The sequence below is a fragment of the Seriola lalandi genome, unplaced genomic scaffold (genome assembly GCF_002814215.2).
Source record: "Seriola lalandi dorsalis isolate HSWRI2012SDOR001 ecotype SW California unplaced genomic scaffold, Sedor1 jcf7180002054614, whole genome shotgun sequence".
Taxonomy (NCBI): Eukaryota; Metazoa; Chordata; class Actinopteri; order Carangiformes; family Carangidae; genus Seriola; species Seriola lalandi.
The window spans coordinates 1,084,507-1,097,220 of NW_019525167.1; the positions used below are offsets into that span (position 1 = coordinate 1,084,507).

The following is a 12,714-nucleotide window of genomic DNA, read 5'->3' on the forward strand; positions in this document are numbered from 1 at the left end:
GTTCAGTTCTGTCTTTGCACCTGTAGGAAAACAAAAAAAAAAACAAACTTGATGAAAACATCACTTGTTGTTTTTTTGATGTCGTTGACCTTTTTAAAACCTGAATCACGAAACAATCAGGAAAACAGCAGGAGCCTCGTCCCCGTCCTGCTGTTGCTGCGCTCTCCTCTGCTGGGTTGGTTATATAACAATGACCTGGTTCCTCACTGATGTCAGTGTAATGTCAGGGCTCTGCCTCTGCTGACAGCACTGACACCCCAGGCAATACAACAACCCCCCCCCCCCCTCAGCCAACCATAGACGGACACAGACGGTTTAAATGAGTGATGGATTTTGGCATCGGTCCCACTGAGGCCGGTCAAGTTTAATAGTCTGCAGACGTGACGCCACCAGCTTCTTCTGATTCATCACAGTTTGGTTTGTTCAGTTCGTGCATGACGACCAGCAGCCGGGATAGAGTAGAATAGAAAAACTTTATTGACATTGTACAAAAATAAGTAAATAAATAAATAAATATACAATGAAATTTGTAGAGCTGCTTCCTGATCAGTGCAAACAGTCAAAACACACATGAGACAAAAGGACACAAAGGGATATTGCAGGTAAAAGAGTTCTGATGGCCCAGGGGAAGAAACTGTTGTTTAGTTAATCATCAGTCAATCAATCAATCGGTCATCGTGAACAGGGCTTTATCCGACTCGAACTTTTGAAAACAGACTGTTCCTTTTTTGCCACATTTTTGTTGTGGCGTTCAGGGTGACGGCCATGTTCACGACATTTAGTAAACAAGCCAAGTTAGCGCTCTGAGCTAATGCGTGCTAACTATGCTAATGACAGAAATGTGCACCAACATTTTGTTTTTACAGATAGGAGCTGTTAAAGAAAAGTCAGAGACTATATTACATTCAGTTCAATTCACCAGAAGATTAACTTCATCTCAGCTCCCCCAACCTGGGTCCAGGTCCAGGTCCAGGTCCAGGTCCCGGTCCCGGTCCAGGTCTGTAGCTGCAGGTAGTCACTGCTGACATCTTCACCAAGCAAAGGGGACGACATGACGTAGTGTGATTTTACCCGAGGGATCAGTGTGAAGACGAGGAGCACTCACTGTGGAGTCTGACTGGGCAACGCCGGCCCCAGCCACTGCAACCCCCCCCCCCCCACACCCACACACACACACACACACACACACACACACAAACACAAACACCTAAGTAACGCAATCCTTGCTGAGGAAGCATCGATAGCACTTTTCCGCTGCCACTGAAAGCACTCTGTGTTCTGCCTGTTTGTCGATACTGAACATCAGAGATTTTTCCAGTTTATGTTTTTTTGTTTAACATTTAAATAGAAATAAAAAACAAAAAAACAAACAATTATTATTAGATTATAGTATAGTATATTAGTATGATCTCACATTCAAGGGTTTCCTGCACAAAACGATTTGGACTTATTTGGACTTTTATTTTGTAGTGACAGGGGAAGACTGATTACATAACCTAGCTGAACTTATCTATTCTAGTTCATGCAATTATTATAATTATAATTATTATTATTGTTGTTGTTGTGATTATTATTCTCTCTGGCATTTTTATGCCTTTATTTGGTAGGAACAGTGACGATAGACAGGAAGTGTGGGGGGGGGGGACGACGTGCAGCAACTCGTTTGGCTGTTTGTCAATTAGTTGAAGATTCATTCGATTCTTAGGGAATCACTTTAAATTAATTGTTGAGCAGAAATTCCACATATTCATCGACTACAGCTTTTCCAATGTGAGATCATTATGAATTGAACATTTGAGGCTGCTGGCTGTTGGTCGGATCATCATCACGTTGCACTGTTGGAAATAAGGATCAGTTAATGAATCCAGAAATACATGAATCAATGAGGAAAATAATATATTTGTAGAAGTAGTTTCACACCCATCTCCAGCCAGGAATTCCCATCTCCACCCTCCTGCTGCCTGTTTCCTCACGGAGGAGATAAAAAAGCAGCACGATCTCTTGTTTTCAGACGAGTTCTGATTAAAAAAAGACGATGCCGCTCGAGTCTCTGACTCTTTGAACCGTCAACACGTTGCGTAACGCTGAGGGGTCGTAGCTCTGTGCGAACGCAGCCCAGCGGAGGAGGCGGTGATCTGTCTGTTCTCGCTCTCCTTCTCATCTTTACCTTTCATCCTCCTGCTCTCTCTCTCTCTCTCTCTCTCTCTCTCTCTCTCTCCATCCGTCCATCTCCCTCTTCCTGACAGTCTCTTCCCTTTCTCTTTCTTCTTTCTCCTTTTATCTCAGTCTAATTTACACCGTTCCTCCTCCACCTCCCTCATCCGTAGCTCTCCCTCTGTTTCTCTCTGTCAAATCAAATCCTCCTCACTGTATTGATCCCCCCCGGCAGAGTGAAGTCCCCCGTGAGTGCAGGTCATCGAGTATCAGATGCCCCCCCCCCCCTTCGCTCACTGCAGGGTCAGATATCTGATTCAGTGTTACAGTAACCACCGACCATCACCACTCTGGATATTCTGATTTGGATTGATGATGCGGTGTGTGTGTGTGTGTGTGTGTGTGTGTGTGTGTGTTTTTAAAGCTCTTTTCTGTCGTAACATAAAGTTGTTAGAAGTTTTCTAACTTTGTTGAACTGCGGTAGAAATGCGAGGTGAAGATACCGTGAGGTTTGGTGGAGAGGTCCATGCAACTAGAAGTTATTTATTGTGGTGTGACCTGCTGATTTGGCCCATTCGCCAACATGGTCAGCAGTCCGGAGCTGCAGCAGTGGCTGTCGCGCATACTGTAGCTCACGGAGGCAATTACGCTACTATAAAAACTCTTAGTGCTTCTTGTGCTGCTTCCCAGAGTCGTAACTCAGTCAGATCTGCCCACAGATTCCATGCACGCGTTCTTAGCGACTTTCACTTCTATTATTTCCACTGTCTATCAATAACAATACCAATACATTTCCATAAATCCGCTCAGAAATAACTTGTAAATACAGAGTAAACCAGAGGTGGTTGTCTGCACATCCATGAGTGCACTGTGAACAGGAACTGCTCATAGTTATGTCATGGTACTTTTTAATGAATGGTGCCCGTGCACTAGGGGATCGATTAAACCGCTGGTGATGATGTAAGTGCCTTTTATAGGCGGGTGACGCTTCCAGTGATGAACTCTGTGGTAGTTTGTGTTATTTGCTGTTTTTGGTGACCCAGGATTTAGACTTGAGTTTACAGTATCCAGCACCTGCCTGTTTTACACTGGACCTGAGGAAACAGAAGATTTACGTCTTTTACACTGAAATTAGCGGATTAGCGATCGACTCCTTTTACACCACCAGACGAGTTTGTGTGAGAGGAAACACACAAGTGCAGGGAACCAGTGAATGAATCACATGCAGTTATGTGTGTTTTTTTACCCTTTTCCATTGCTGACAGACGCCTGATGTTATCGAGTCTCAGTGGGTTTTTTGACCATTATAACAATTCAACTTTTGATACCACAACTAAAGCATGTTGCTGCCTTTTCTTTGGGGAAGTGTGCTGTCTGTGATTGGTTAAAACAGTCTAACTTATTGTCAGTAACTCAAACTTTCTACCTTTTTTATTATTGAGGAAATTTTCTAATGTTTGAGTGCAGACAAGAAAATCCAAAGGGCTTTACACGCGACAACTTGAACACGAGCCTGAGCGATGTCACCTTGGACGCCTCAAAGCTGCTTTAACGGATCGTAAATTGTAAAGATAAAAGTGCATCACAGGTGCATAAAGACGAGGCTGCTGTTAGATAGTGCTGTTAAATGTCATCGTTCGTGCCTTCTTGTTCATTGCGGTGATTTTTTCCCGGTTGTATTCGATTGGCCTTTTTACGCTTCAGCGGTAACGTGTGAGCTGTAGGTGACACCTTGTTCATCTTAAGTGTCCAAAGTGTGTTTTATGTTCCGCGGTTTATTGGGTTTTAAAATGTCACCTCCAAATCGCAGCTCATTGACTGATAATTTGGGAGACTGCGCGTTGAAGCGAGGATGGGTTAATTGGCATGTGTGTGCGTGAGTGTGAATGACAGATGGGCCTCGGGATTCCTGCCATCTTCCCCAGGGTCGATATATCCCAAGGGCCTATCCACCCACTGCTGACACACACACACACACACACACACACACACACACACACTGAGAGCCCTCCAATGTTTCGGAGGCTTCCATATCTCCGGAGACCAGAAATGGATCCAAAAAAGACCCCCACCACCACCACCTCCATGTCTTCAGCCAGGGCCGGCTCCTAATTCGCTCCTTGCTTGATGCTGTTTGTCAGCTTGTCGCCGCTCTGACCTAGAAAACCAAATAGATATTGGAGTCGATGAGGAGGCACCTCAGGAGCGGAGTTTAAATCGGGTCGGTTATCACTCGAAGGAGCCGCCAAGTTGTCGATGCTCTGAGGTTTAATTTCTCACATTTATACCCTGAAATTTCCTCTTAGTGCTGTCGCGATGCCGCAGATCTGTGGTTACAAGAATGTGACGAAAGTGGAAGACAAAAAAATTAGGGTACATTGAGTTTTTCGCTGCACACGCACGACTAAACAGATTACGCATTTTCTCTTTTGGGGACGAGAATCTCCAGAAACCCACTAACCCTTTTATTAAATGTCCAATTTAAGTTTTTAGGGCGTAGTTGCTGTCCTCCAAACATCCTTGTTCCACTTACTTTTAAAGTCTATTTTTTCTTTACATGCTAGTGCTAGATGATAATACAGTGTTTCCTGTGACAACATATCATCGTTCTACAAACGTCTTTTGTCCATGACACATTAGAATTTGGTCTGATGTAATGCCGAACAGTAGAACAAAATTCATTGTTCAGTTTTATTATATTATGTTTGGTTTTTGGAGTCATTTTCTAATATTTTGATGTATAAATATTTGATTTGATCCCTATTATAACTAGTTTTCTGGGGTGACATGGGAGCAAATGTTAACTCTCATATTACAAACAAAGTTGTTCACTCACTTATCAGACTTTTAATTGCAATTGATTACTTTCCTGATCATATTCACCGCCCCATTATTATTATTATTATTATTATTATTATTATTATTATTATTATTATTATTATTATTATTATTATTATTATTATTCTCAGTAGTTTATTATCTCTCTCTCTCACAATCTATATGTGAATAATATGTTTGGGTCAAGTGTATTTTTAAAGGGGCTAGTTTTGCTATTGCTACATAGCTAGTGTTAGCATTAGCAGCTGTTTACTTAGCAGTCTTGCCAAGAGCTTCAGCCATTGTTGTGTTTACTAGACAAGAGGTTACAATACGTCAGAGCAGACTGGACGATACAGTGACTCGGTATCGGAAAGTGACGAGGGCTAGCGAAGCTGCTAAGAAATAACTGAATAAGCTGAAAGTGAGAAATAGCTAGTTAATAGTTAACAAGTTAATATTGGTGTTGCTTTCCACCACTGGAGACAGCTCTTAGTGAGTAAAGGCATTTTAAAAGGCAGTTTAATGCTTCTTCTAGACTGGTAAGTGAACATCTGTTAATGCTAACGTTAGCTGTGTAGCAATAGCAACACTTACAAATGGCTCCTTTAAGCTCTGTGATCACAGTAACAGAGTCACGTTATGAAAAATCATCCTAAAGTTCAAAACTCTCACAAATCAAATTACAAAGCACAAACAGAATAATCACACCTGAGGGAATGTTCAAATGCCAGGTGTCCTTAAGCGAGGCGCTCGCCGCTGCTGTCGCACAACGCATCAAAATAAAAAGACAAATGTTGGAGCTGCTTCAGCTTGAAGCTAGAGAGGGGTGGAGTGAACAGGATGAAGTTGACTACTGCGCCACACTGACCCGACCCCGTGTGACTGAAACAGGAGCCCGGCGCAGAGGGACCGGTCGATATGTATTGACACGACCGTCATCACGTCGAGCTCTGGCCCCAGCTGTAACCGGCAGCACAGCAGCTGACAGGAAGTGTCGATTAAAAGCCCCCACGGCAGGAAACCGGCACCACTTAGGACTATTTGCACAATAAACCACTTCTGGTTTAGCAGCAGTGATCGTGCTCCTCCAGGATCTCTGGTTGTTCCAGACGTTTCTGTCATATTCTGCTGCTCAGAGCAGGAAGCTGAATGTAAGGCTGAGGAAGCGTCATTCATTAACAGGCTCTTCGTCTTTTAACGTGTTAAAACGTTTCCACTGAAGTTAGCAGAGGCCGTCTTTGCAATGAACATCACTTAATATAATTTGACTCTTTTTTTATCTTGTCATAGTAACACAATCTGAATTTGGATATCAATGCTGTTACATAATAATAACATGTGACGTAATGATTCAAACCAGCAGGAAAAACATTGATTTTTAAAGCTTAGCTCCAACAATCACACACAGCTCTTTATTATAGTGTGTCTGCGTGTCTGTATGAACTTGTTTCGTTGTTGTTTTGAGGTTTAACGAAGGCTGGAACTAATGATTATGTTCTTTATTGATTATCTCTTCCATTATTCCAAATGTTTAGTCTGTAAAAAGTCTTTGTACTGTCGAAGGCATCTGCACATTAGATGAGTTAGTTGCTTTGGATTTAACATTCAGTTCAATTCTATTTTATTCATATAGTTTGTATATCATCTCAGGGTACTTTACAGGGTAAAGTCAAAACCTTACAATATTATTACTATTACAACATGACCTGGATACTGAGAATCTTCAGACACGTCTCCATACACACAACAGGAAGTGTGTTTTTTCATTGCTTATTTACCAGTGGACACCTGACGTTTCCCAGTGTGCCCCTTGTTATTGGGGGCGGGACGTTCCCTCTTCCTCTCCTGGATTTCACTTCCCGCAGTTTCCAGTTTGTCCCACATGTTGGTGTCTCTCTGTAACCCCTAACCCTCTCCGCCTCTTGGACTCAGACCCTCGAGTCGAGTGCCCTCCAGCACATCCGTCTCTGTCGATTTGAATGTTTTGCTTGTTTGTGTATTTTCTTCCGGACATGAACGGCTCCTCTGTTTGGCCCCGGTGATGTTTTGTATCGGGGCTGAATGGAGTTAAATGAGACACTTGGAACACATGGGGCTCTTTTCTCCGCCATGTAAAGTTTGCTCTCTGCTCGAGAAGGGCCTTTCTTCGCCTCAGTTGCTCGGCTTGTTTCAGCTTCCTCTCTCTTTTCGTTTTTTATTCGTCCTTCCTCGCTGTGTTTTGTCATTTCTCCACCTCTCTCACCTTCTCCCACCTTCTCTTGCAGCAATCCATCACTCGTTCCCTGCTCTCTCTCTCTCTCTCTCGCTCTCTGGCTGCGTTCCCTGAACCCTCTCACCCACTGAGTCCAGCATGCCTGTAAAGGTTGATGCTAATAATACTGAGATCTCACTCTGCTCCGCTGCTGCACTTGTAAATAGTAGAGTTACTGTTGCTTCTCTTGTAAATACGTTGACATTACCCCCTCCTCCAAACCAGCAGGTAAACATCTTATTTAAACTGTATTAAACACTGGCTGCTGGAGCGCTGACTTGGCTGCAGTTTGAATCCCTGCACTCGTAATGGAGACGTCTCAGAAACATCTCAGCTCATGAATTGTAATGTTTCCTTCAAAATAATAGCGGATATGTTTTGGGAACAGCAGATACTGGACGTTTAGTTCAGCAGCTGGGAACGTAATAATGTAAGTAATGAGAGAGAAAAAGTTGGTAAACAGAACATTAAAATACAGTAAAACGGAGGTAGAATGGTATTAATTACATTTAATATAATATTAAAAGTAAGAATAAATAAAAGCCAGGGTATAGATAAGATCAAAAAGAAGCACTCAAGGTCCTTTCACCAGCTTGTTCCAGAGCTTTCAATCACACATTATGAGATATCGTTTGCACCTGTCAAATTCTTCATAATAAAAGTTGATTAGAAAGTAAAGATACAAAATAAAAAGCACAACCTCTGATCTGTCAGTATCACCCTACAAAACCTTTACTGAACCCCACTGTGTAATGTTTAGTGTAGCTTTCCTCTAATGATCAATCAATGGGATCAATAGCGGGGCCCAGCGTCTGACAGCTGATGAGATCTCAAAGGATTCAGCTCCTCCGGCCTTAAACCCAGATGCTGTAATGAGATGACCTGTGACCCTGAGCCTCACAACCAGGAAGTATTGACAAACCTTTCCACAGCTACGAACAGGAAGAGACAGAGCTGAACGATCTGCTTCTACCCGAGGTCTGAAATGAATGTAGCACAGTTTGTTTTGGTGTCACAGACAATAAAAGTGAAACTCTTGTCTTCAGTGTGAGAAAAGAGCAGTTAATTTATATAGCATTCAATTAAATGTAATTGCTGGTTTACCAGACTTTTATTTTGTAAAATATTGAACACTGACTTCTGTGGCCTCAGCGCAGTTTCAGTTTTACAGTTTTGTTTTTCTCAGGAGATGTAGAAGATCATTAAATCCACGGCTGCTCCCAACCAATTATTTTCATCATCAATTAATCGGCTGATTATTCTCTAGACTGATCGATTAATAATTTTATCCACAAAGTAACAGAAAATAGTGTAAAATGCCTGATTTGATTTCCTACGACAGAACAGTGTAAAACTCAGATATTCAAATTCAAGAAAACATTTATTCAGTTGTTAGAATAGTTGATCAAATAAAAATGTATTGATCTACTAATCGTTGCAGTTCTAGTTAAGTCCTTTTAAACTATTTTAAAATCATCACTTAAAAAAAAGCAAAAGCTGGATGGCAAGTGAAGCCACAGCTGGTATTTAGCAGGAAATACCACGGCTGTATTTACAACATTTACAACGTTTTCTCTTTTCTCTCTTTTCCGCGAATCGTTGCCGAGTAACTCGCTTCAGCGACCCAAAGCCTCGGCTCCGATGAGCGCCGGTCCTGATGTGGACGTGAGGAGAGGCAGCCGGGCCGACTGAGAGCCGCTCTGGTCTCTGCTTCTCTGTAAATATTTACTGGAAGATCCCGGGAGTTGAAGGGCAATTTAAAGATGGCACTGCATCGCTCCTGGTTGTTTACTTTGGAGCTTTTGCACAGGACTCCCTTCGGATCGGTTCAGCCTCGGAGACGAGGCGTCTGCTGTATCTGTTGAGTTTAGAGCCGAGTGGATGAGTAATTGTCGTTTTTACAAGCAGAAACATAAAATGTTCCTCAATTCCAGCTTCTGATTTGTGAGGATTTGCTGTTTTTCTTGGTTTGTGTGTGATTGTCAATCAATAATTTGGAGGTTTTAAACTGTTGATGGAACAAAATAAGTCATTTGAAGATATGGATTTTGACCTTTTATGTACCAGATGATTGATTGGTTGTTGGTGTTGACTGAGGTTGATTTAGACAGTGAGTTTCTGATTAGTTAGTTAGTCTCTCTCTCTCTCTCACACACACACACACACACACACACACACACACACACACACACACACACACACACCTTTCCCTGGGAGTGTGTTTATGTTGGCCTGCTCACAGCCAGCCATCGGCATCAAGTCTTCCTGGGATTCACCATCAATCTTCACGCTCTGTGTTCTTAGTGTGTGTGTGTGTGTGTGTGTGTGTGTGTGTGTGTGTGTGTGTATGTGTGTGTGTATATTGTTTGACTCTCCAAACTCCTCATCTCCTTCTTTGGCAAAGCTTTCTCTCGACACCTTCCTCTCCGTCCCTGCTGTCTCTTCTTCGGTCTCTCACTCTCTGGCGCTTTGTCTCTTTCTCGCCTCCGCATTTAATTCTAATGTCTCTCGCCCAGTTATTAAATATTCCTCCCTCACCAGCCTTCTGTCACTGATAGATATGAATCACGACTCTTTTAAACAAAACTGTTATTCACTGACATTGTGAAAGAGAAAGGATAAAGCTGTAACGGGTATTTGGCCTCGGCAGAAGAGTCGACTTGAAGTTTGGAAGAACCAGAAAAACCTGCTGATGGTTTTTGTTCCTCATTTACCTTCATCATATGTGAAGTGTTTCCTGCAGGTTTCTGATTTAGTACAGTGTGTTTCTGCGACAGAATTCGCCCTCGGCTTCAGCTTCACTCTCTCTCTCTCACCGCCACTTATGGTCAGAGGGTTTGGTCTCCGTGCAGCTGCTGTGCCGCAGCCAAGTGGGTTTTGGTCGGGTATTATTTGACCATTGGATTACTGCGAGTGGTGATCTGGTCGTGGTCAGAATGATTGAGAGCGGCTCTGACGAAGGCTAATGTTACCGAGCCGCACTCGGTCTGGACAGCGCCGGACTTCGCTGAAGCTTTATCACATTAACTAATCCACAGGATCTGTGGACCGACCCCTCCGGCTGTTTCAGAGCGAGCACCTGTCTCAGCACCCAGCTGGGGGGGTTGGCAGGGTTTGAATGTGTTACTGACTCGACAGGAGAGGCCGTCTTCTGCCAGCAGCTTCTTCTTTAAGTGAAAAAGATTTTCAGAAGTAGCTGAGGAAGTCGTTTTGATAGTACAGGCCTGTTTATAGTTTATGTGAAAGTATTTATTGCTCATACTTATGACGGTGAAAATGGTCCAGCAGTCGAACCGGAGCGTTAACCATCCGGCTATCGGGTCGATCAAAGGGTTAAATCGTACATTAATGAAGAGCTTCAGAGGAGATTTCAAACTATGATACGATATATATCATGTATTGAGATATTATTTATAGGCTGTATAGCCCAGCCCTATTTATACTCTGTTTTTCTAAATATGGACCACAGGAAGAGCGTCTGTTGCCAGGGCAACGACTAATGGGAAAGCAATTCAACGTAGCCGTGTCACTCCTACATTTTGCATCTTGCTGAAAATTAGAAAAAGTACAAGGAAAAAAGTGATTTTGAAGTAATTTAAATACTATAAATATAAACTACACACTTATAAACCTGCTGCTAGGCAACAAGTGTTTTTAATGTTAAACTCCAGTCTTCTTTCGTTGTGTCACACCTGCTGCGTCGCGCCTCACAGGACTGATGTAAACTTCCTCCTCCTCCTCAGACGTCCGGCTGTCTGAGGAGGAGGAGGAGGAGGAGGAGGAGGAGGAGGAAGAGTTTGTTCAGTTCAAGGGAAAGTTAGAAAGTTAATACGGTGTATTTTATTTTCCACCCACTGTTTATTAGTCGGATGTTTCTGGAAGTTACAAACAGATTTTTCTGAACGTAGCTGTTTTCTTTGATGTTTGTTTGTTTTTAATTTTTTTTGTTTTGCCTTAACCGTTACGCTGCGTTCACATGCTGTTTGGAAAGCTTGTCATCCCGGGCTTCCGATTCATCTGCTGAACATCATTCTGTTTACATTCTCCTGGAAGTCAGAGCTGGAAGAGGGATGATAAACATTAGAAGGTGCAGCTGTGCAGTTGAAGACTCTCAGTCAGTCGAGGCTCATCGCACTAAATCGTCTACAAAGGGATTTTATTTATTTATTTATTTATTTATTTTAGCGTTTGGCAGGTGCTCAGTCTAGACCTTGAATGAACCCATGATACCTGGTCTGGATGTGAAACCCAGTTTGATGTTCAGAGGACGCCATCTCCCACATGACTGTAACCTGAGAGCGGCCGTGCCTGCTGCAGTGCTGAGTGGTTGTGGAGTCAGGCAGGCGGGCTCACGGCGCTCAGGGGCGAGTGTTGGGGGGGTTTGGGGGCCGCAGCACGGGGATGAGGGCGAGGCGGTTAGTTACTCAGACTTTCAGTAATGTTGGTTTGGTGTCGGCGGACAGTCTTACTGTGGTCGTTTAGTGACATGAACCTTCCCGTGAATGAAATGTGTTTCGACTCAGGATGGAGTCGAAGTGAATATGAGTCACACAGCGCGACGGGTTTTAATAATACTGTCTCCCCTCCTCTTTCTTTCTCCAGGCGGAGAGGAAGGAGGTGTTCCTCCAAGAGCGATACGGCCACTACAGCCTGACCGACCCCTTCCTGGCGCTTCAGAGGGACTTCGAATGCGGGGTCCCCAGAGGAGACGCGGAGCGGCGGCCCCTGGGCTCCAGCCCCATCTCCGTCCTGGAGGCCGTCATGGCGCACTGCAGGAAGATGCAGGAACGCATGTCCGCCCAGCTGGCCGCCGCCGAGAGCCGTCAGAAGAGGGTAAGACACCGGGGGGGGGGCGGTCAGGTTGCTTTTTTAGCATTGAGGCTAGCAGGAATTCAATCATCGGTTTTTGAGGTTTCCTGTCATAAACTGAGGATAAATTCTGACCTGGAGGAAAACGTCTGTACCTGTGTCGGACCAACTGACGAACCGACATCTTCCTCCTTCAGAGCCGTGCGGCAGCAGCAGCAGCCAGGACAAAAATGTATCATTGATTACATTGTGTTTACATAAATTCAGCCGAACTGCTGCGAGCCGGTCGTCAGATTAAGACACGGCCGGTGTTTACATCCTCTCCTGTCCGACCACAGACTGTGTTTATTTACACTCCAGTCAAATCTGTGAGGCAGAAATTCTCTGGAGGAAGATGTGGGAAAGAGAAAATTGTCTGTGTGTGTGTGTGTGTGTGTGTGTGTGTGTGTGTGTGTGTGTGTGTGTTGGTGTATGCATGGGTATTAAATGAACGTGGCAACAGTGTGTGTGTGAACATAATTCCTATTTTCTGGTGTGTCATTTCTATTTTTGATGGCTGACTGTGTGTGTATATGAGTGTGTGTGTGTGTGTGTCTCAGGTCTCTTTAGGATTATATGGCTCTGATTAACTGGGCAGCCAGATGTCTGCTATGGCTTTGTCCCACCCCCCTCCCTCCCCC

General features: G+C 43.7%; 1 protein-coding gene across 1 annotated transcript in view; it reads left to right on the top strand.

Moving 5' to 3' along the window:
* The window catches only part of cttnbp2 (cortactin binding protein 2), a gene marked incomplete at its 3' end in the record, with an annotated part of 60,091 nt that overhangs the window by 27,535 nt on the left and 19,842 nt on the right, over positions 1-12,714 (top strand). The window contains exon 3 of the mRNA XM_023419972.2: positions 11,828-12,058. Within this exon, the coding sequence (XP_023275740.1) occupies positions 11,828-12,058 (231 nt within the window). The remainder of the gene's footprint in view (positions 1-11,827; positions 12,059-12,714) is intronic.